Source organism: Liolophura sinensis, chromosome 3 (assembly GCF_032854445.1).
Source record: "Liolophura sinensis isolate JHLJ2023 chromosome 3, CUHK_Ljap_v2, whole genome shotgun sequence".
In the NCBI taxonomy this organism is placed as follows: domain Eukaryota; kingdom Metazoa; phylum Mollusca; class Polyplacophora; order Chitonida; family Chitonidae; genus Liolophura; species Liolophura sinensis.
In genome coordinates this window covers 21,515,865-21,541,666 of record NC_088297.1, presented here as the reverse complement: position 1 = coordinate 21,541,666, position 25,802 = coordinate 21,515,865, and the positions used below count along the sequence as shown (strand labels likewise).

At 39.8% G+C, this 25,802-nt stretch overlaps 1 protein-coding gene across 2 annotated transcripts; it reads left to right on the top strand.

Moving 5' to 3' along the window:
- Positions 1 to 453: 453 nt before the first annotated feature.
- On the top strand, positions 454 to 25,465 carry LOC135463814 (epidermal retinol dehydrogenase 2-like). 2 transcript variants are annotated; one of them, XM_064741261.1, is made up of 6 exons: positions 454 to 743; positions 16,489 to 16,673; positions 19,169 to 19,300; positions 20,950 to 21,194; positions 23,428 to 23,553; positions 23,964 to 25,465. In XM_064741261.1, the coding sequence occupies exons 1-6, from the start codon at positions 587 to 589 to the stop codon at positions 24,064 to 24,066; spliced, it is 948 nt and encodes a 315-aa protein (XP_064597331.1). In that variant the 5' UTR covers positions 454 to 586; the 3' UTR covers positions 24,067 to 25,465. The 2 variants fall into 2 exon arrangements, with proteins under 2 accessions (XP_064597331.1, XP_064597332.1); XM_064741262.1 differs by lacking the exon at positions 454 to 743 and adding an exon at positions 14,709 to 14,937 and having other exon boundaries at positions 23,964 to 25,464.
- Positions 25,466 to 25,802: the final 337 nt, after the last annotated feature.

The window sequence follows — 25,802 nt, the reverse complement described above, 5'->3', positions numbered from 1 at the left end:
GGCCGCCGTCGTATAAGTGAAATATTCTTGAGTATGGCGTAAAACACTAATCAAATAAATAAATAAATAAATAAATCCACTTCCTCCAGCCTGTATTACTCTATGTATCTAATTTTGTCACCTGTCCAGTTTTATATTTTGAGGTTCCAACGCACAACTTTATAGGTGCGTGAATGAACTGTATTTAATTACAAACTGTTGTAGTTATCCTATATGAGCCATGTGTAACAGCGAAGTTATGTCACTCAGACTGACAAAGGTAGGGCAGAGATGTAAATCCCGAGTAATAGCCGTGGCTATCTCTCACATAAATAATGGAGTAGTCCAGCCTCTGACAGACGATATAATCCAGACTGGGCATGCACTCGTATTCACCTCCCACCACCCTAGATTTTTGCTCGTACTTGCCTTGCAGACGCACTCTGATCTATTCACTCGCCTTGTAACGAGTTAGTCGCGGACCTGGGCGAGAACAGGCCGGTACACCAGAACGTTCGTGCGGCTGGTAAACTCTGGCCCGCGCTCTTTATCGTTGCTCGTACACAGGCCTGTGCTATAAACGCCCGCGGCTTGGTGTGGAAGTACCATGGCGAACGACACGCCGCTCTCTCTTGTAGTGGAATTCATGGAAGTTTTGGCAAAATTTCTGTTTTACTTACTTCAAGCGATGGTGCTGGCGTTTGTCCCAGCGAGTCTACGCCGTAAAGATGTGACAGGTCAGGTCGTTCTGATTACTGGAGCAGGTAAGTTAGTAGACATTGTAAATACTTAGATACTACTTATCAAGTCCATGTATCGTGCTTGGATCACCTGGTAACCACGAATTCGATCGACATCATATACCTTTTGTTTGCACCTGGGTACTTTACATGTTCTCTATCCAGTTATTTTTGTTTTAGCAGGAATTCCACATATAGTCTACATTTTGAAATTCATTCAAACTTAAAAGCCTTTTGTAATTTGCACATGCTAACATCAATTAATACAGTTCACGAATAAAATACTCAAATTGTCTGTATATGTAAGGAGTTTGTATTCTCAGAAAGTACCCAGCATATGATTACGCTTCTATTGCATTCCATGTGGTAGCGAGAGTTCAAATCTTACTAGTGATAATTTTGCCATTATGAATGGCGGGACATAATAGGCTAGTAGTTAAAAGGCATTATCAAAAGGTGTACTCCTCATTATAAATATTGCCATCTGTCGTAATTAATAATTATATTAATTGATAATGAAAAGATGAAGGTAACAACTAAATAAATACTTGAGTGATCACGTGTTTGTACAGTTGACGCGTGTGACAACTGTGACCTTAAATATATCAGTGAACTTTATCATGGTATTGAAACGACTTTATCGCACCTGTATTTACCTGAACATGTTATATACCCCTGTGTACAGGTAGACATACACCGTGCATATCAACCGCTGTAGACATGCATGTCGTACGCACATTTGTGTGTTGAAAAATAGGATAAATCTGTATGAGTCACGAAAAAAAAACTAACAAAGATTCATCTTAACTTTTGAAATACGCCCCAAGGTATATATGTCAATGAGGTTGTAATGTATGCATAAAGGTCTATACCGCTGCATGCCCTGTAAGGATTGGCATGTGCATTTTCATACTTCTGAATTGCGACGAAATGTATACGAGGAAAACCCCCCAAAATAGGCAATTGTGGTTTATGCCTATGGGTCCAGACTTTTGATCCAACCTGTATTTATTACATAACTGGCTGACATATATATTATGGAATGTGTGTGTGTGTGTAATATATATATATATATATATATATATATATATATATATATATATATATATATATATATATATATATATATATATATATATATATATATATATATACACGCATTAGAATATACATGTAATATATACGCTGTGCATACTTAAACACGGAATCTGATATAGGCTTTTGGAAGTGCGAGAGAAGAAGTGTACCAAGAAACCCGGATGTATGTATTATATAATTGGCTGGTACTTGTATGTTATAATTCAGTGAGTCATTAACCAGAGTATGCCATACAGACGAACATGGAATGTCATTTGTGTTCTTTTTGATTTGATATCGTGTTTTATTATGTGTTGTATATGCAAATGTACTGGCATGCCTTTTGTGGGTCAAATTCCTTTTATCAACAAACAATTTAGTTATCTGCTATCTGTTATCAGTTATCTGTTATCAGTTATCAAGCACGCCACAAACAGCATTACCGTTTTTTCGCAGTTAAAGACAGTTGACATGTTGATAATTTCGATAGTATAGCTAAATAAGTATAGGTAAAAAATCCGAATATGTAATCAATAGATGAACTAAACTATCAATCAATCAATCAATCTCCGAGTGAAACATGTATCAAATAAATCGCTTGAGAAAGTAATTAGCCAACAAAAATGTGCTGTTGATTTTTAGAGTTACTCATCTGAACACCTGGAATAGAGAGGCAAAATGCACTGAATGTATACATAAGTAAAAATCAATCAACATCTATATATCGAGATCGATAAAGTATATCGATTAATCTATATATCGCTTCCGGACGGGATGTGGCCATGCATGTCTTGTTTGCAAGGATCCCTTTGATGTGTCCTTCAGACCCACCATTCATTCGTGTCGGACGACTAAGATATGGGAAGCATGCATTGTGCATTCGTCTTAGCGTATACATGACAAATTGAATTGTTCGTTCCACGTCGGCGACAAAAACTGATCTAAGATCTAACTGTCAAAAATCTCATGCAACACCCGGGGCAAGACTGCGCTCTCTCTCTCTCTCTCTCTCTCTCTCTCTCTCTCTCTCTCTCTCTCTCTCTCTCTCTCTCTCTCTCTCTCTCTCTCTCTCTCTACATTTGCTGTGAGGTGTAAAATATCTAGACATCGCATGTAAATCGCTCGTGTCTAGAGTTTTATTCCCGTTGATGTATTTTCTTTTCTCTTCTGTACAGCTCCTTCCACGGCTAGTCATGAGGTTGATGGGGGACATTTATATCAGTGCTTTTTTAAGCATTTGCGAGAACAAAATGAAGAGGTATATACAAGTGCACGTTCGTGGGGCAATGCATTGAGAGTCATAATAAAACTACAATCATGACGGACGAGTTAGATGGTGTATTCTAAATAAAACATGAATGAGAGGAAAAACATCTACATTCGTGTTCTTGATGATGTGATTTGTACGTTAAACATGATACGTAGTTAAAAATAGAATCATATATGTGTTATCTCAGAAGATTCATTTCCCCGAAATAGTGTACGGTGCGTGTGAGCTAATGTATTAATCCATCAAGTGTTTGTGTGTGACCTTCGTGAGGAGTCCTGCAGGGTCGTCCAATCCGTCCCTATTGTTGTACAATTTTTTATCTCCTGTCCTAATATTGTCGCAAAACACAGCAAATGTTTTCATCTCCGTACATCTCCTGTGTGATGTCAAAGAAGGGTTTTCTCTGTTCCCTAATTTCTTGTGTACATTTCCGTTTCATGTCTTACTTACGGCAAAGGTTTTCAGCTCCAATGCTGTAGATCCGTACTTTTCATGCATCAGACCAGGCAGGGGTTTAGCTCTTTGATGTCCGATTTGTTGTCACTATTCCTTCGGAATAAACACAATACAGTGCAACACTTTGCATCTCATTGTTAACCTTTGTTATAACTTCCCACTCCTGTCGCGTCATGCAAGACCGCATACTAATTTTCGTCCTTTTATGCTAGGTTTCGATGTGATTCATGAGGGAGAGGGGGTTTCTTTCTTGCTCATACACCACCAAGAATACACAGAGAACCGTTGTTGTAGCTGTAATCCAAATAACCCATTTTACCCGATGGATTTTAAGTAGAATCCCAGCGAGCATTGAAGCATAAATTTCAATGAAAAGGAGCTCAAAGGACCGTGTCTCCGCGTATTTGTTGAATAAGAAAAACCTGTTTATATTCACTATAGGGACTGGATTTGAATTTTAAACAAGTTAGGGTACAAACTGTGCCCTGTCAAAATAAGTGCGCTCTGACCCACTGGCCAGGCATTTATCAGTTCCCTATCAACTGCAGAATTCAAGCAAGGATAAAATCTAGGCATACATACCTCAATTTGTCAACCCTTTCTCATTTCAAAAAACAAACCAACCAAAGGGGAACAGGTCATAGTCTAATGGTTAGAGGCGCTAGGGGACACAAGGTATGGGGTTCAAACCCGACCTTTGACAGGGAATTGACAGATTTCCCCACCGTCAGCTTGTGCTGGGGCTTTGGTGACATTTAACGATTAGCGAGTCTCGCTTGGCTCTTTGCCCAGTCTAACGTACGTCTTTCGCCAATACGAAGTGTGCATCTACAGTTCAAAGGTTGACAGTAACATGCCAAAGATCGCTGGTTTTGTCCACCAATAACAATGACCGCTATCGCATAAATGGAGCATTTTCGAGCACGGCGTTAAGTAACAATTAAGTATAATTTAAATCTTTAAACTAACCAAAAAGGTAAATAAGTAAATGAAATAAACACAAACAATAACTGAGTTTATTTTCTAGTTTATGCTTTCTTATATTTTAATCGTGAACGTGTATTGGTCTATTTGCGAACTGAAAATATGCTTAGGCTAAATCTGACACGTCTTTAATTCAACTTTACTGACATTTCGAACATTTTAATTTATTTAATAACCCGTTATGAAGTCTTTATATACGTATACTTTATTTATTTATTTATTTGATTGGTGGTTTACGCCGTACGCAAAAATGTTTAACTTAAACGACGCCAGCAAGCATTATGATGGGGGGAACCGGGCTCAGCCTGAGGCAAACCCGCGGTCATCCGCATAAACATATACTTGTTACGACAACATTATAACTTAACAACGACGTAAAAAAATATATCTTATGGCATTTTAATTGACTCTTCATGTCACAGTAGTGAGCTAATTATTATGCAGTCACTATATATACACCGAGGCAGTATACCAGTACCCCATTCATTAGAGTCAGTACTTGATGCGAGTGCGTGTGTGTTGGGGGGAGGAGGGATATTTTACGTCAGACTCGTTTCAGCCTGATGGCCTTTTTATATAGAATGATGGAAGAGAAGAAGAGAAGAAACTATACATAGGACATATTGTGTCCATCGATTCATTTAGGGTTAGTTTTGTGCATCTAGAACCCTATATAATGTCTTCATTCTTGACATGTATGTTCAATGGCTTGGTTGGGTATCAGAGTTTACTGAATTGCATCAGTCTTTTATTTATACAGAGAAATATTCCTAAAACCTACATCGTGTAAACAAGCGAAAGAGTTGAGGAAATATATCGCCGTGCAGACAGACAAAAATGCTATAAAAACATGCATCGTGTAAACAAACGAAAAGGTTACTGGTAGGCCTACGCATTTCATTGCTATGCATGCGTATACCGAGAAATGTAAACGCTATAGCTTGTCTTAAAGAACAGATTAGCAATGCGATACATTTAGGTGATTAACACTCGCTGGGACAATTCTAATGTATCAGACAGCCAGAACACGCCTCAGAGAACCTTGATTACAATCCCATTGCTGACTGTTTACCATTACGAGAGTGAGTCTGGCTCTATCGTTTACAACATGGCGTCGATTGTTTGCCATAAATCTCAGATAATGGTTTTGTACCATTATAAACTGTGTTGGTTACGTAATGATGCGGGCGAAGAGCCTTAAGTTCAGTTCGCATTTGTGTATTAGGAGATGTTATCTTTAGCCTGTGATTGTAGTTAGCAGATCATTCACGACCAGGAGAATTTAGATCATATATACGTACTGACGCCATCGGGTGGTCTGAAATCCAGTCTAGTATCTCAACCATTCCACCATTTAACCCGCTGGCTATTTTCACTTCATGTATTTAGCGTTCCTCTCCACCCGTACGTGGGAGGTCTGTCAGCAACCTGCGGATGGTCGTGGGATTCCACCGGGCTGTGCCTGGTTTCCGCCCACCACAATGCTGGCTGCCGTCGTATAAGTGAAATATTCTTGAGTACGGCGTAAAACACCAATCAAATATATAAATAAATAAATAAATAAATAAATAAATAAATAAATTTAGTGTACTATAACTGAGGACGGACATACATCTACAATCCAAAAATTATTCTGTTAATTTTAACACAACGTCTGTTGCCTGAGTTCAGTGATGTTAGAAGTTATTCTGTTATTATAACACAACATTTTATAATATTCAACATAATATCCTGTTATTCTAATAAAATATTTATGTTCAGTTAACAGCATATTTTGTCAAATTCAAAATAAAATCCTGTTAGTCTAATAGAATAGTTAAGCGGAATTAATAGAATATGTATATTATGTTTAACAGAACAATCTGCTGCAATAGCAGAATACATTCTAACATCACTCAGACAAGAGATTTTCTGTTAAATTTAACAGATTATTTTTTTATAGTAAATGGAAAGTCGTATGTTAATAATTTGATGAAATACAACGTAGTTTTTTTCCTCTGTGAGTTATACGGACACAAACAGGAGAACCAAACTATGCAGAGACAAGCAGACAAAAGTTCTACAGAACGAGTGTAGAAACAGACAAGCAGACAAAATATCTACAGAATGAGGGTAAAACCAGAGCATCGACGACAGTTTGATAGATGTACAGCATAGGGAGTAAAACCAGATTAGCGACGACAGTGTGGCAGACGTGCAGCATAGGGAGTAAAACCAGAGCAGCGACGACAGTGTGATAGACGTACAGCATAGAGGGTAAAACCTATCTGTTCATGTAAATGCATATTAAATAGTAGCAATTTACACGCCCCTATAGCACCATGGCTTAAGCAGAATTAGGTAAAAATAATGCAAGAATGTTAATGGCAATTTATTAGACGTCACTGGTCCAGAATTACTCAGAATGCTGTGTTACGATCACATTTAACATACAATCACATTAAAACAATAAAAAGGGACTACACATAGGTCTGTACAGGATTTCATTAGCAGGCTGTGCAGGGATGCCACTTTTCTGTCTGTTTAGTATTTTGATTATCACTGTTCTCGAAGATACTTTGCACATTTCACATACAATGATGCCCAGGCCAGTGGATGGGAAAAACGGAAGAAGCACAGAGGGAAGCATGCACCGCACCTGTCTAATCTCCTGACATGAGGCCGCAGCTCTAAAGCTGCACTGACTGAGGCTACATAAAAAAGTCTTCTCTGAAAATGTTACCCATCCCCAAATAACACTAATTTGTTCTGGTCAAATCATTGTAGGCCACTTTTCGCGAGAAACTGCGTAATCCCACGATGTTAGAGGAGAAAAGTCGTCATTTGTTTTCTTTCGCGTCATTCAGTCCACGCCATATACTATATATACATATGTAACAGTACATCTTCCTTGTCTAACCTGTCAAGCTCTCATAGCTTATCATGTCAAAATCAACCGTTATATAACCTATAGCTCACGATACAATCTGAATTGTTCCATCAGATACACACGTTAAATGAGCTCCGTACGTGTGTATATCCAATTCCCTGTGTGTAAATTGAGCTATTACACCGCGCACTTAAATCATACCCACGGCTAGAACCGGAAACACTGCGTGTATAGAATTGAAAAGTGAACTGACCTTTTAGTTGTTAAATGCAGAGATGCTGAGGGGATTTGTAGCACAATGACGCTTAGACCTATTCTGACATCTGTGAATCCCATCAGGCTCGTTAGACTGACTCACATTTTACAGCAAGACTGGTTACAGGTTAAGAGTTCAATCCCCACTGCCGTCGGTACAATGTATGTCTGTTTTTTGTTTTGGCCAGCATAATGTCAGTAACATTAGTTCTTTGGGTTTAGTTCTAAAATATGTGCTTATATATTATCTTTAACAGTTTTCTATTTCAGAACAGCGCGTCAGAGCTAGCTTTCTATATATTCTACTTTAAAGTAGCATGTAGAACTATACCCGTATACAAATATAAAATTCCAGTGTGCAATTAACGTGCAATTAACCAAGACTTTGAGATATAAGAAGTTGTTGAACTATCCAACTAATTCAAATGAATTATACTGTTCACCAGTCCGTTTGTCAGTCATTCAGTATTTTTGGCTGATGTGACTTTTGAAAATCAAAGCTACTTGGTTCTCATCTTGGCGGTCAAACTAAATATTAGGATAAGAAGTTAATTAGAATATCTTTATTTTTCAAGAACGGTTCTGTGACGTCATATATGCAAATATACCTTTCCAAACTGTCAAACAAGAACACGCATTTGGCTAATCATGAGCAGTATTGTTGCAAATAGTTCAACCGGATGTCACCACACATTGGTTACAAATGCTCAGTCTTTCTATGAGGTCATGGCGTCACAATTGCTTTCACCGCGGACGGAATGAAACAACGTCACGAGAAGGGGTGGTGGGGCATTAGATGTGTGGGATCCATGCATTCAACTAATAGCCATGTAGATATATTGATATTAACATACGTTGTGAAAAATACATTGATGTATAAAACGACTAAAGAAGAATAGGTCAGGTATTATGTACAGCGTGCACTCAAAACATCAAGTTGTTAACTTTAATAGAAAGTCTGTCATCTGAGTGATGCTAGAATGTGTTCTGTTATTGCAGCAGATTATTTTGATACATATAGCATACGTATTCTATTAATTCAACATAAAGATTCTACTAGACTAAGAGAACATTATGTTAAATTTAACAGATTAATTTTTTTGAATGTGCAGAGTTGAGCTGAAGTTGAAATGCAACATATCATTCATTGTGCTTACGGCCATCTATAACGCAGGTGGCCTGAATGTAGCATGGGTGGGTGTGGCGTGTTTTGTTTGTTTAGATCTCGTTTCGTCTGTAGGAGTTACGTGTTTTACAAACAAACTGTCACTGCGCCATCCCTCCCAGTCAGGTGTATACTATATGTACAGTATCGTATTGGCTACCTATAAAAAGCTGCTCAATTTAAACGGAACAGACGGAATGCCAGAATAACTTCGGGTGCATGTAGTCACTCACAGTAGAGATTAAGACATATAAATATAAATTTTCCATACATCGTTGATGTATGTTAAAAAATACAAAAAAAACATGTTAAGGTATATACGAGAAGAGTAAGGTAATGACCATCTGCAGGATACTTCAAAAACAGGTGAAAGTGGACCTCCGTAAATCAAAACTTCACAGTATTACTATTTGTTTCAGTTTCGTTTACGTTTATAAATGGTGACACAGACACATTGTACATCAACACTCATTTAGTGGACATATCCTATATGGTGAACATATCCTATATTGTGTACATATCCTATATAGTGAACGTATCCTATAAAGTTGACATATCCTGTATGGTGGACGTATCCCATATAGTGGACATATCCTATATGGTGGACATATCCCATATAGTGGACATATCCTACATATAGTGGACATATCCTGTAAAGTGAATCTCGTCAAACAGCTGTTGTTAAACCTCAAGATATAGAGGGACAGAACACCTGACGAAAAGTATTAAATTTATAGGCCTGTACGATATATAGTCGTGCTTTTGCAGTTAACCTCAGTAAATCAAGCCTAAAGCCGCGGTTATACTAGGAAAAAATTGTGGTTCGATGCCCCCTTGGGGCGGGCTTGGACGTTTATACTAGCAAGAAAAGGTGGCCTAATATAAGCCCGCTCCATCGAAGACGGCTTTTGCTGATACCGCCAGTGTTGGTGGCCTAAATTAGAACGCTTCGGTTTAGTCCACCTTTTTCGTCCGTGTAAGCGCAAAACAGCGGTTACCGGTTCAGATGCGTACTAATTCCCGATGTTACAAGCGTGAGTTCGCGCCCCACATGGGCGAATTAAGACTTAAAGCTAGTGATCGACGTATAAACGCAAGAAGCCACACACTGGTGAACTGAACATCAGTCCCGGCAAATCAACGCTGTTCTGTAACCGCGGCTTTGAATTTACGTGAAAATCGCAACCGAAGACAAAACACAATGGCAAGAGAAAAGTCTTCTGTCTGTTAGACCTTTAAGCCCACTATACACAGTGTTACAGTGGTTTACGGCCATCGTAAATCAAATGCAGTTATCGTGGGAAAATGAACAGAGAAGATATTGTTGACAGCATTACAAAATGCAAACATCGTCTAAACGACTTTGAACAAAGAGGAACAGTAAAGTTTCGTCATCTCCACACTGAAATAAGCGACAAAACATGAAATTATCTGTTAGGTAACAGTCATCAGCGGGTTTAAGCGGAATCCCCAGAAGAAAACAACACGGGGATATTTGGGAAAACTGCATGCGTTAGTGTTGTGTACTGTATCAATGTCGCCGTCTACCACAACTATTTCCTGTTACGCATGCGCAAAACTTCTCAACAAAGACGTACTTGCTGAAGGCGCTGTAATTCGATCAGACTGGCAAGACAAGCAACATGGGGAACATTAGCGGTGTTAAACCCCTATGTATAAGTAACATTGACAACTGGCTTGTTTGATCGTCAGCCTCGTTTGTTCGGGGGTGCTTTTAAGCACTTTAAAGCGTTATTACGCTAGAGAAAGCAGGACTTCTTGTAGTAGAGAAAATCCTTATATACATGGAGATGGTTGGTCCCTTAAAAAGTTTCGAATACCGAAGAATAATAACCGTAGCGCTTCAAAGCGATGCTGTCGATGGATTCTGGATGACTTCCAGACATGTGACAGGCATGCATTGCCACAGAGCTTTCGTCCGTGTCATGCGCAGAAACCAGCCAGCTCACGAGAATTCTGTTCCATTCTTACTTATGTTTATAGCATTTTGTCGTTGTACTTTAGGCTTTTTATAAGTTGCAATGAAAGCCCCGTTACGCGAGAAAGTAGAAGGTTCTACAGGACTATTGAAAAGTTTCACTTCCAAGAAAGCAGTTAGCTAGGTATTACGCAGTGCTACAAATCATCAAGATTAGGTATGTACGAATGTTTGAGGTTTTACGTCGCATCAAGATTAGAGGCATGATTATTTTGGTTTACACCAAAACAAACGTTACGTGAATAATTAGAGTAATCACTGTAGTCTCGCAAAATGTCATATTATCTCGCGTTACTTCACCACTTGAATTGCGTTGGTGTATATTTTGAAGCTTTTATCGGATTTACACTCATGGGAGCGCAAAATAAAGTATAGAAAGGTTCATAAGGCCAAGTTAGGACATGTATTTCAAGCTTAAGAGTGGATAGCGGTTTGCCCAGACCACACAGATCGTCCCCAATAGAGCTTTTATAGAGCTTAAAACTGGCCTGTCCTCGAAACTAAAGGTCAAGAAATAATGTATTTGCGTACCTGAGAGAATGTAAAACAGGGTTAGCATTTGGAGCAGAGATAATGAAGCCACGACTGATATGGTCGCCGTGGTAGCACGTGTATGGTCAAGGATGAAAGGTTGGTCATAGGGGAGGGGATGATTATACCTGAGAGACACGAAGGAGTACGTCGGTTTGTTGCGGGAGCAACGGGACGCCGGCGATGATGGGCCGGGCATTGTTTATTTGCCTTTTGGTTCAGGTATATTAAGACCAGCAGTGTTGCCCGAAGGGGTTTAGGATGGGGGAGGAAGAAGAAAGGTGAAAAATGACACGCCCCTCTCGTTAATAACGTTACACCGACTAGGGCCCCTGCGCGAAGAGCAGACGAAACGTTACCCAGGTGGCAAGCGCGCTTATTCAGAGAGAGGCTGGATAACAACAGATGCACGCTCCAGGGTGATTTTATTGTACCGGGCAGTGGGATGAGAGAGGGAGGGATAAGAGAGTGCACTAGAAAGATATATGAGGTCTTTTTACACGAGCTACAATATGTGCGCTTGTTGAAAAATAGGATTTGGGGAGCCAATAATTTATTTATTTACTTATCTGATTGTTGATTAACGCCGGACTCAAGAATTTTTCCTTTATACGATGACTGTAGGATTTATGACTGGAGTAATATAGATAGTATAGTAAAAGACTGCAGTATGGGTTCATTCGGTCTATATGTTAACACAGTATATATACCTCTCCGCCAGGATGGAGGACATTCAGGTCCAAGCTGCGTAGCGTAATGTTTATTCCTGCATTTATTGGGCGAACTGGTACGATATTACCCAAGGATACTGTATCAAGCGCCTTTACCCAAAGTTTCCTAAATTTTACGCTGAAATTTAAACTCTTTCTGATCAAGATAGACTGATGGACATGTTTCTTAGCTAAAATTCAACTGCCAACTATCCCTTAATTATCCCTCTTTAATTACTGCAGCTGTCAGTGTTAATGGCTTTGGTTTGACCCTTCTCAGGTATCGAATCCGTGTTCCTTGCCCCGGACGCCCTTAACACCGTATACATGTAGGTCATGTAAGGTGACGGTGGGGTTAAACCTTAACGGGTGGGGTGGTGAGAGATGGAATAGTCAGGTGTGAAAGCGAATGTAATTAAGATGGTGAAGGAAGATAAGACTAGAGGTATATAGGAAAGATGAGCACATGTGGTTAAATGTAGGAAAGGAAAATCAGTGTGGATGAAAAAGGCGAAATGATTGTTGACGAAAAGGAGACCTGACATTTTACTGACAAGCAGATATAGGATCTAAAGTGAAATACTGGATTAAAGGGTCGCAGTAGGACACACTTTTGTAGACCATTTATTTATTTATTTATCTATCTATCTATCTATCTATCTATCTATTTATCTATCTGTCTGTCCATCTATCTACCTATTGCATATTCAGGCTGGCTTCCTCGGGAAGGTTTGCCAGCAACCTGTGGATGTTCATGAGTTTCCGTAGATTTCGTAGATTGGCTGCTCATAAAGGAAAAGACAACAAAATGTGTTTTGTTTGATCCCATTCCAAACAAATCCTAATCTGTTACAGGAGAAGAATTGATGTAAACCTCACCAGAAATACTACACTCAATGGGGTACCAGTAGACTTTTATCTCACAAAAGGTGTTACTAGTGCGGAATTAGAACACTCACATCACAAGTCTTTTGTTTTGCAACGCAGAACATGTTGCGTTATGCGGTTTCATCTGTGACGTAATTTGTCTACCCATTGTGACATCACGCTGTTGACTAAAGTGGAACGTCCAGCGTCACTGAAATGACGTAATACGTCCCACTTTGGAGTTCTACTCTGGTAACCAATTGTATTAATAAAGAACTATTTTTTTTTCCTTTCTGAAATATTCAGATTGTAAAGCGTTATTTGTAAGCCATATTTGAGATAGCCTACAGTTTTCCAAGGTCCTGATTGTTCGAATTTTTGGGGTATTTTCTCCACCTTAATATTGATCCAAAATGATTGAGAAGCCATTGATCTGCTGGCATCGTGACGCCATGTGCCTGATGAAGCCAAGGACCTGATGACGCCACGTGCTTGATGACGTCATGTGTGCAAACACGTGACAGGGAGATGAACAATAGATGGTGAGGCAATGATGTATTGGATTCAGCGGCAGGAAATAAATGCGGGTTGAACAGGAAGGAACGGCTTGAAATAAACTTGGCAAGTTTGTTGATGAAGTGTACGAGACCTATTGTTTACTGACACATCGAGATGTACCTACTCTTTCATGTTCCCGCTATACAATAAATGGCCGCTGAGCATGGTAGCGTACAGGTGTATACAGCATGTTAAGTGTATGGCGTACTTTAGTTGGATTGTTGTAGTAAGCATACAGAGGGACAGAGGTGGTAAGGGTGATGAGTGAGGTGAGAGGGACAGGGCGTCGGAAAAGATGAGCTGGACGATGATGGAGAACAAGACGGAACCACATACATTTTATGCTTTGCGTGCACTGCATGAACAACGTCACCATGGTAACCCCGCCATTAATAACGTCCCGTGAGATGAAGAAATAAAACCATGGGTCAGCTGGAAGATTAACGATGGGCTACGGTTTCTTTATCAGTTTTATCAGGTTTATTTTCGGAGCACCCCTTCACCTGTTGGCGAATCCAGAACACTGGTAGTATTTTGATTAAATGTCTAAATAGATTTTCGTCCAAAGTTAGTTAGGTCTATTCCTGTTTTGCTAAGAATGTCTACTCGTAAATGAGTCTCCCGTGTTGGGTGAACAGATGAGCTATTAAACGAGTGAAATAACCAAATGAAATACTGGATAAATGAATGTTTGAATTCACTTTGAGAAGCACGTAAAGCCTTAACATTGAAACTTTTGATGTCATCACCTAAGTCTGTGTCATAAAAAATGGTATCAAACTTCACAAAAAACAACATCTCTGCTCTACAAGGTGCATGGATAAATCACTCTGAATCAATAAATCGGATTTTGCGGTTAGTTTAAGTGTTAAACTGATGAGTTTTGGACCACACATCTATGAACAGGGAACTGAGAACAGCCGCCCGTGTCGCAATGAGTACGTGTTGGGCGGGAGACTGCAGTGAGCTGACAAGAAGATCGCCTCGTGAGAATCATTTTGAAGAACAATATTGTGACGTTGCATTATTTTTCCTTAGCAAAGTCAGATTTATTACGAAAATATCTTTCCGAAATCTGCGTGAAATAGTCTCTAATAAATCAGAAGGCCCTGCTATGTTCGGTAAATCCCCTGATGTCGCTACAGCTAGCCAGGCCTAATGCTTACACCCATACAGGTCGAAGACGAGGGCGAGCAGGACCGCTAAAACACAACGCTTGTGCCCACCAAGATCGCCCAGACCGAGCGCCAGGCTAAAAGAAACACCTGTCCTTTGAAAACGGGACAGAACTGACACTCTTTGCTTAGTTATCAAACGTTTCTGTTCGTATTTTCTCATAGGCATATTGCTCAATACCGGCGTAAGGGGAGAGCTGCTAGGTTTTGTGACGTCATTCTAGATAGCTATAACATGGCAAAATGGCGTCACCAATTGAGTGGCTAGGTACCGACGATCATTTACTATGTTTACTTTGATGGTAAGAACATTTCTGGAATACTGTTAATTAATTCAGCTGTATTGGCTGACTTTATGTTCACTTTAACCACGGCGCTATGGAGCGTGTAATTTGCTACTATTTAAGCATTTCTATGAACAGTTAGAACAAACTCTCACTGCCGCCTTTCACCGCTTACGTGTGACCGTTTGCCAACAGCCGCACTGTCGTCGCTGCTTTGGTTTTACTCTCTATGCTGTATGTCATCTGTCAGTCGAGAGGTACGGAATGCTCAGGTTACCGAGAGCTAGATACTTAATCGTCTAATTTAGATGTCAAGTGCGGCACTTAGGTTGCTGTGTAGGTAACGTCAGTCATTCCCGTCATCCTGCACCCCTACCCACTAACCGCCTCTCTCTAATAGCTAACACGAGAAGCCTCGAATTTTTCACGATACAAATCCACCCTCTCCCAAAGCGCTTGAATAAAGGGTTATTAAAAGCCAGAGTCCGGGATAATGACTCAAGAGACGTGTTGGAAAGCCAGCAGTTTGTTAAGGGCAGTGCAGGCGGAGTGATATCACTGTTGCTATCTCTTCCACACACATATTACGAGTTCTTGTGCCGTCTTGGATGCATTCACGAACAAAGTGCTATTAAAAGCTGAAGTTATTCAGTCAAGTACCATCATATCTGTGGGTCGATAGTTCAGGCGGTGAAGATTCATAATGACCGTTTATTGTCGTATTTGACAATAAATGCTGATAGAACTAAGGGACTACATGAACTTTTATCTATGTGTTGTAAAACAACAGAATAAAAGTTGTATTTGAGCAGATTAGTCTGAATGAACGCATAGGGCTTAATGCTACTTCGGCAGTATTAGAGTCATATTGTGGCGATCAACTGAATATACGTCGCATTTAAAGACAAGATTGATTACAACAGAATAGAACCTGTATTACAGCAGAATACAGCCTGTGTTACAACAGAATAAAGCCTGTGTTACAGCAGAATAGAGCCTGTGTTACTACAGAACAGAGATTGTGTTACAGCAGAATACAGCCTGTGTTACAGCAGAATAGAGCCTATGTTACAACAGAATAGAGACTGTGTCACAACAGAATAGAGCCTATGTTACAGCAGAACAGAGACTGTGTTATAGCAGAATAGAGCCTATGTTACAACAGAATAGAGACTGTGTTACAGCAGAATAGAGCCTATGTTACAACAGAATAGAGACTGTGTCACAACAGAATAGAGCCTATGTTACAGCAGAATAGAGACTGCTACAACCGAATAGAGATTGTGTTACAGCAGAATAGAGACCGTGTTACCTGTATTACAACAGAATATAAATTTTATTACAACAGAATAGAAGATGTATTATAAGAGAAAATAAGTTGTGTTACAACAGAATAGAAATAATACAAGTTATATTGCCACTAAATAAAAGTCGTATTGAAACAGAACAGAAGTCGTATCATGAATAAACAACCCAATCTACTTAAGAGTATAGCACTATGTCTTTGTTTTGACAAAACAATTATTTATTTATTACTTTATTTATTTATTTATTTATTTATTTACACAGGTAGCGGCATCGGTCGGCTTATGGCGGTGAAGTTCGCAGCTTTGGGATGTCATTTAGTATTGTGGGATATTAGCGAACGTGGTAACCAAGAAACAGCCAAAGAGGTTAAAGGTCAGGGTGCAAAGGTCAGTTGTTACCAAGTCGACCTTTCCAAGAGGGAACAAGTCTACCAAACTGCAGAAAAGGTACGAACACGGACAAGATAGAGGCCATACTAACTCAAACAAATTAGCTTTCCATACATATTTTCATTGAAATATATTCAATGAATGAATGCAATGATGTTTCGGGGTTGCAATAAGTTTAAGTGGACATTGACCTTTATACCATGGGAAATTCTGGATTTATAGAATTGGGCTGGGCAGGTCTTGTCTTCAAAGCAATAATCCCAGAATGGTGTTCTCAGTTTTGTAAAGGATCACTAAAACCAGGTTCAGAACTGTGGCTTTTCCTTCCTACTCATTTCAGGGTTTTCAATCAAGTGCAGTTCTTAAAAACACAGCGCCAGGCACGATCGTTCGGTCGATGCTTCCATGAAACTTTTATGGGACCAATGTCCTCCGACATTGTTCTGATTGACTCCACAGAACAGAACGATCTAATTTAGAGAAGATGTTGTTCAACGATGTTTTACACGTGACCTTTACCGTTAGGGAAAATGGCCGGTGATTAACTGAGCGTACATATCAAGATGCAGAAAAATAATTTTGGGATACCGTTGTGTTGCCACGTGCAATATGACAAAGGCCTTGTGGGGCCGTTGTTGTCTTCGAAAAGCTTTATTTTGGAAATGTTTGATTTGGGAAAATCAATGCGCTGTGGAATATGAAATTATCATTTTAATCTCTGCTCCTCTCCCGACCTTCGATACCCTCCATGGTTAATACTCACAAATGACTCCTAATGACTTCTTCATTCCAAATATAGCACATGCTTGGGCAAAGTCTATATCCCAGGTTAGTCATTGCATCATGTCTAAGTCTTTAGGGGCTCGTTTTACAAAGCTTTCTGAACGCTACGTATAGTGCATGCTCGTGGTGACGTATCTCCTCTTCAATCTGCAAGTTGCGACTGCTCCGTATAACTGGCCCTTGCGCATGTGCAGAACGGTTTCTAGACGATTAAACAGCACATTTCCCTGCATCTCATGGCACTGAAGTTTTATTCAAACAGCCAGTTTGTAACTGTTCTGGCTTCAGCTAACCGTTTGTTGGTCACATGACCAAACCACTTGCGTACGGAAATCTAGCTGTCACTTAAGACAGTCCATAAAGCAATTTAGATCTTTTTTAAAATCGCGTCGTGGGTTTATCGGCTGCGCTTATCGCCATGGCCATACACCTGTATCAACGAAATTGTCTCACTGTGAGAATAATTTCTCTCTTTCGCCTTTGGCGCCGCCACTTTGCCCAAGTTGCGCGCCTTAAGGCGGTCACGTTATTTCTACACGCCCGGTGATTGGTTGCATTCACTCAACTTGACTCAACTTGTTGACAAAAAATACACATGCACATTTCCGATTCAACACAGTTGGATGGTGTTGAGTTTTGTTGAACGAAGATGAAGAACTCCAGACTACTCAACACGGCTCAACTTGTTGACTCAGCTTCAAGTCAGGACGGGGCTTTAGGATTTAACTTTCAATGAGATGCGCGGGGCCTCCGTGGCTTAGTTGGTTAGCGGCTAGCGCAGCGTAAAGACCCAGGAGTCTCTCACCAATGCGGTGGCTGTGAGTTCAAGTCCAGCTCATGCTGGCTTCATCTCCGGCCGTATGTTGGAAGGTCTGCCAGCAAACTGCGGATGGTCGTGGGTTTTCCTCGGACTCCCACCATTATGCTGGCCACTGTCGTATAAGTGAAATATTCTTGAGTACGGCGTAAAACACCAATCAAATAAATTTTTTTTTTTTTTTTTTTTTTGATTGGTGTTTTACGCCGTACTCAAGAATATTTCACTTATACGACGGCGGCCAGCATTATGGTGGGTGGAAACCGGGCAGAGCCCGGAGGAAACCCACGACCATCCGCAGGTTGCTGACAGACCTTCTCACGTACGGCCGGAGAGGAAGCCAGCATGAGCTGGACTTGAACTCACAGCGACCAATCAAATAAATCAATCAATCAGTAAGATGCTGCGGCTAATATACAGTCTGGTGTATTTTTATTATTTCATAATTTCACTCTGTAAAGCAATTACGTACATCAGTTGGACATGGATTTTATGCGTGTTCCGTCAGCCTGATCGTACCCACGATCCGATTACGGGAGGTGCCTCTGGCAGAGTGACACTTATGGACAAAGCAAGCAGGCAGCTGTTTGGACGTAACGCATAATCCCTGCAAACCGAATAGCTGAGTGTTGATGAGACAACTGAAGGCACACAAAAACAAATATGTACTTAAAGTATTGAAACCAACTCTCGACAGTTACATTGCACTTCAAAACAGGCTTCCTTTACAACACAACCATTTTTGCGTCAGCTACTCTGTCAATCAACGTGTCACATTATACGGTTTCAAACGTTGATAATCCACTCCATATCGAAACCGGCCTCACTGTTACTTAAACGAAGTAGACTTGCATGTAACCTACATATGTGCCAAGTGATAAATGATACCTCGAGGCTGTGATGTATATTCAGGTAGGTCTGATTAATTATCTCGTAAATTTTAACATCACAGGTAAAAGAGGAGATAGGGCACGTGGATATTTTAATCAACAATGCTGGAATTGTGACGGGCAAGAAATTCCTGGACTGTCCCGACTCGATGATACAGAAGACCATCGAAGTGAACAGCTGTGCGCATTTCTGGGTAAGTCACGTGACAGAAGTTGAATGTCGTCTGCTCATATCAATGGAAAGTGAAATTGCATTCCCATGTCCTAATTACAATTGTCACGAGAAGTAGGTGAAATTAAACAAAAGTATTGTTATTTTTTCTGTTTTGAACTTGTTTCTGACGTGTCTTTTTATCAGTCCTGTAAGCGTGATCTAGGTTCACACGTAAAAAAGTCAATTAACTTCCAAAAAGTGTTGAGAGAAACATATCCTGTTTCAACAAGATAATAATTGAAGAAAAAATGACCTTTCTGTATTTTTTGACTTTAAAAAAAGTGTATAAAAATCTATTTAGCACTGTCATTTAGCCTATAGGCCTAATAGAGCCTTAAAATTGCAAGTCATCCGTTCTCTGATATTTAAAACATCGAAAATGTTTTTCTGCATGTGTTAAATTTTACGAATATAATGGAGTGAAAAAGTGTGTTCTTTAAGTTAAGTTCTGTGTATGTATTGTATAACAAGCGAAACTGCAAGCGTTTCCCACCTAAAATGGTTCTCGAGTTTTGTCTAAGCTTTGGTTCTTTTAGCTGGCGTTAAACATGTCTCCCTAGTTTGATTCATTTTAAATGTTCTTATTATCACATCGAAAACCATTCACTGCTTCTTGATTTAAATATGTTTTCGTCACAATATGGCTGAAATGTCGCCGATGTAGCGTTAAACCATAATCATTCATTCATTCCCGTCTAATGTAATTAGATCCTAAGCTCCATGTGTATAGCCTATTGTTCATTTATGCCTTTCCCACGTTGCTTTGTGGGCAAACTGGTAACGTAATGCTTTGACCCAAGCTGCCACTGTTGCTCGGGAAAATTTGCACTTTTTTTTTTATTTGATTGGTATCCTCAAGAATATTTCAGCGTTATGGTAGGAGGAAACCGGACAGAGCTCGGGGGAAACCCACGACCATCCGCAGGTTGCTGGAATATTTTCCCACATGTGGCCGGAGAGGAAGCCAACATGAGCTGGACTTGAACTCACAGCAACAGCATTGGTGTGCGTGTAGGTATACATGAAGAATAAACACAATTGAGCCTTTCTCAACTTTCTAGGCCTTTGTATTCCGACAGAAGTTTCGCACGTCTTGTTCTTATCAAGGAACGAAGAATAACGGTTTGTAATGCAATATAAATGGGCATGTTTCCAGGTCACTTGGACAGCAATTTTCATGTAAGGTCTTCCTTTAGGGGCATGCCTCAAGGGAGTAAAAATAGATATGCTTCTCTTTCATTGCCGTTTCGGGAGCGGTAGATCCAAAGTCAATCCTGGGTCGAGTCACACCTAAGACTATAAAAGAGCAAGTTTTTACTTCCTCGCTTGGCGTTCAGCATGAAGGGGATAGTGTAACGACTAGGTGACCCGTACCAGTATAGTGGCTCAGGCGGGGCGGCTTACTTGCCTTCGGTGGGTCGTCTCTGTGAAGCAGCACTAGATAAAAGAGTGGTGAAAGTCCGTCCTGCAACAAGGAGGCACATTACATGCACTCTAAGGATTCCTTCGTCAACATATGACTGAAAAATTGTTAAGTACGATGTTAAACCCCAAGCACTCACTCACTCACTCACTCACTCACTCACTCACCCATTCACCCACTCACCCACTCTATTTTATTGTTTTTAGACAGTAAAATCATTTCTTCCCGAAATGATCGAGAGAAACCAAGGCCATATTGTTACAATGGCCAGTTCGGCTGGAATTCTGGGACTGAACGGTCTGGCAGATTACTGTGCTAGTAAATTTGCCGCCGTCGGCTTTGACGAATCCATCCGCTTCGAATTAGAGGTTCAAGGCAAAACAGACATTCACACAACAGTTATCTGCCCCTATGCAATAAACACGGGAATGTTTGATGGCGTAGAATCCAGGTAAGACTTTTTCATGACCAGCATTCATTTATATATATATATATATATATATATTATTATTATTATTATTATTATTATTAATATAAAGACAATAAAGGACTAGGAAAGTAGATTTAGTTTTTATTTATTTTTAGTTGAATTTTTCCAACCAATTAAAATGCATTTAAAGTGAAAGACAGCACCTGACTAATGTTGATGTCCACTGAAAGGCTACCATTCAAAGTATCTTAAACCGGCATTAAATATTTTTTAAAGATTTTTTTCAACCCAATAAAAGCTTAGCGAAACTTCGTCTTGTCACAGCCTCAGCGCGTCTCCATTATCGACAGCAAGGTGACGTCAAGTTTACTCTAGCTCTCTTACGTGGAAGGTATTTCACGAAGAATAGTCTAAGCAGTCGCCTTTGGCAGATTAAAGGTGTGGACTTCGGCGATGAAGGACAAAGTGATAAATGGCTTTCTGAGAAACTGGGCATAGTGGAAAGATATTTCTTCCACTGCTTGAACTGTTCATACAGTAGGCCTACTATATCGTTTACTGGGATATTGCTAGTTCAGGTCGTAGCCTCCGGAGGGGTTGTGCTGGTACCGATAATTCTGACCTCTATTAAATATTTACAAAATTACAATAGCATTGTTGTACAACTGGATGCATGCTCAGTTCGGACACAAACGCAAATAAAATAAAGAAGTAGTGAGGCTAATCTAGGCCTTCGGCTGCCGGTGGATTTTATGCTTCAATTTTGTACTGGTGGCTTCTAAGATGTGAGTAGTACTGACTTAGTACTGCTTAAACACGGCGTTTCAATAATTTTACTGTATTTTATAAATAGAAAAAAAACATCCCTTGTATGCGAGAAAGACAAAGGGCAAATTTAAATTCATCAGCTCTAATAAATTCAGAGAAAAAATACATTAAACATTTAATTAATTTTAAGCATTGTCCGATGAGATGCCGTCTTCTCATTCCCATAAACCTTCAGCAACCCTAGCGAATTTTTCTCCGACTCTGATATTTGTTATTTAGCAACTGCAGGCTGACTCAACGCTAACATGAATGACAAGTAATTTATTTGTATAATTTGAACAGCATGTCTATGTAGGCCTAAGGTCTACTGGGGAGATGAATGTGGTTTGGGCAGAGACAGTATGCTGCTGTCTGACATAATTTGTCATGCCATCGCTGAATATTACACTAAAGGCTTGTAAATCAACTGATTTTACGTCCCGTAAATGATCTGTCCCACAACACTGTGTGAAATATGACCCTTCGGCTACACGTAAATAAATCGTTGTAAACGATATCAAAATGATATCTTAGGTAGTAGTTCTGTGTTATCATATGTCACTTAATTGAGTTAATGGGTAAAGGCTTTCACAAGTCACAGCTTACACCGCACAATCTGAAAGCATCGTGTTTGATAGGATAAACTTCTCAAGATGGCTCTCTCGATTCCCACCAGCCATTTGTGCAGTATTGTCATTTTATTCTACATGTTATTCGGTGAAATATCATTAAAATAATAAAGTAGGATACTTTTTAGAAAGCTTGACTATCCTGCTTTCAATTGAAATATGTTTTAGCTAGGTGCTGTATTGCCGTTAAAGCTTTGGATTACATAGTGGCCTTTTCTGACCGAATTGGGACCACTGAGATCAGATAAGACTTAAGTCGCTTTACAGACACGGTCTGTTACATTTCACCATTCAAACTGTAGAGCTTTGAATACATTCACCGGTTCAACCTTGATTTGAGGGCAAAAGAATGGCTGTGAAGTCATTAATAACCTCTGGGTTTCAACAGGTTACCAAAAAATGAGATGTTTTGGAATCATTTTACTTGGAGAAACACATAAATCAAAAATGTTTTCCTGGACATTGTTTAATGGCCTTTCATCTAATATATACTTCGTTTTAGTGTTTTCTTTGCTTTTAAATCGCTATGACAAAACCTACGCGGGGTTCACTCCTAGCCTAAGGCAGGTATAATGGGGTGTGGACAACGCACTTTACGCCATTCAGGTGGTCTTATATGACGTTCGGGAGTGATCATTTAATTTGCATCTCTTACTCGTAGGAAAGATCATCCGTTACTTGCCAGATGTCTGTGGTTTACCGTTTCCTCTATACCTCTTAAATTTAGCAAAGATTTGAATTTGGAATGTTTGACTTTAAAGAGAAAATACAAAAACTTAATCGACATTGGTTTTGTTCTGTTTTTTATTTTCCGCCAGGTTTTCTAGTTTGTTACCAATCTTGGAACCTGACTACGTAGCTTCAACGATTGTGGACGCCATTTTGATCAACCAGCAAGTTTTGTACATCCCCAAGTTGCTCTACGTCATGTTAGGTCTCAAAGGGTGAGTTTTGTCCATCCCCAAATTGCTTTACTAGATGTTTTAGGTCTTAAAATGTTCATCGCAAAGTTGCATCACGTCGTGTGAGGCCTTAAAGTGCTGCCACAGCCCTGCCACCACTGAAGTATCAGGGCGAAGACACCAGACATGACACACCACCCAGTCCACCGAGCCAAGCCGTCTAGTGCTGAGCGCCAAGCCAGTCGGCAGCAAGTACCAGATGTTTGGTCTGACCCGACCGGGGTTTGATCCTGGATATCCCCACTTAGAGGCGGACACTCTTAACCATTAAGCCACCGAAAGCGGTCCTGCTTTAAGTTGTATTAGTTTCAACAGCTTTATTTCCGATACACTTTCACTCATCAATCAAGCACCTGATAAATCAATGAATTTTTTTTTTCATTTTCTTTCAGAATTCTCCCAGCTAAGTGCAATTACATTCTGTGTCGATTTTTCGGAGCCACAGCATTGATGGATAAATTCGTCGGTCGTCAGAGGAGCGAGGGAGCCAACTGATCAAGGTCTCCAGTCGTCTGTCCGTTTGTCTGCATGTTTGTCCGTCATCTGTTTGTCGGTCAGTTTGTCCGCCTGTCTGTTTGTCTCTCTGCTAGGCCCATATAATTCTGAATCATGCTGTTATACTGTATTCGGTGATGTCTTTTGACGTACTCTTTCAACCGAAAACACCATTAGACACACTTTAGAGACGTCATTGACCAATCTACATGTACATATGACCAATCGTAAACACGACTGTTTCAAACAAGTCAAGCTGATGCCTTACATATTAGTTACTCCAGCATAATTGCTTCAGCGAACAATCAAACGCTAAATGGTACGGTGAGACAATAAGCAATTGAGAATCGTACATGTCTCGATCGCACAAGCAAATGTCGTAAACGGCCACACGTTTTGACGTTGTAAACCTTGTAAAAGAGAATACGTTTTGACGCTGTCCGCGGCCATACGTTCTTACCTTGTAAACAGGCCTACGTTTTTAAGTTGTAAAGGGCCTTGCGTTTTGACGTTGTAAAGGCCATATGTTTGTCGTCTAGAGCGTCCATACGTTTTGACGTCGTCAAGGCCATACGTTTGACGTCGTAAGCGGTCATTTGCTTTGACGTCGAATTCACGGATGCATGCGACATATTTCGTCACCGCACAGAATTCCCATATTTGGGTTAGTTGTGATAAAAGGTTGTGTGATTTAAGACTTGTTTTTGTGATAGATTTATATGAGTCATACTTGATATGATTACTTCAAGTTGTATACACGTCTGTTTCTTTGATTAACTTAATTGAATAGCTTAAGATGTATACAATCATGTTGATTTGTTAATAGGTGAATTTGTGCGAAAAAGTTTTTGTATCATATTCTTTGTCCGTTGGATAATCGAAGTTGTGTTGTTTTGTTTTGTGAAGTTTTTACCTTATTGTTTTGTTTTAAAGCTTCACCAAGCAGTGCAAGGTGTAATCGTTGTTGAAATACATCAGCATGAATGTTACATTATACATACATCGATAAATGATTTGAGTGAGCACTGTTCACACCAAATAACTCAGGGACGCATGTTGGAACTATGTTAATTAACGAAATGTTGATTAAATACTTTCATAATTTCACATGAAATAAAAATCTTTGGTCAAAGTAATGGTGCCTTTTCCTTTATTTATCATCATTTTTTGCCTTAATTTGATTGTTTGATTCATTGGTTGTTGTTTAACGTACCAATAGTTCCGGAACTCAGATGAGGCCTTAAAGGTAAAAACAGTCCTCCTATATCTTGTGACTTGTGGAATGTGTTTGGCAACCTTTGTTGACATTAATTTACTTTATTCATTAACTGTCTCGTGATCATCTACTGGCCTGACCGCTGAGCCATTCGCTTCAGGTGAAAAGCACTTTTCGCCACTTTTAATGTGTTAAGACACGACGTAAACTGCATATTTAGAAATAAAAGAAAAACATTTATGTTATTTCTGTTTTGTTCATCTATCGATTTAAACCCATCATTACCGTCGGTAAGAAAGATGTCAAACAACCTGGGGAGAAGATTTAGGGCATCCCAGAAGAGGAGAGGGGTACCATGTCGCCATGGTAGCACGAACAGAATCCGCGGGTAAACACCAGAGTTATCATAAACACATGTTTTGATGAGTGTTTATTATCGCAGTATTTAGTTTCATATGCCGCACCACTTCACCACCCCGGTAGGGTCCGCTGAAACAGACGGCTCTACGCGAACCATCTG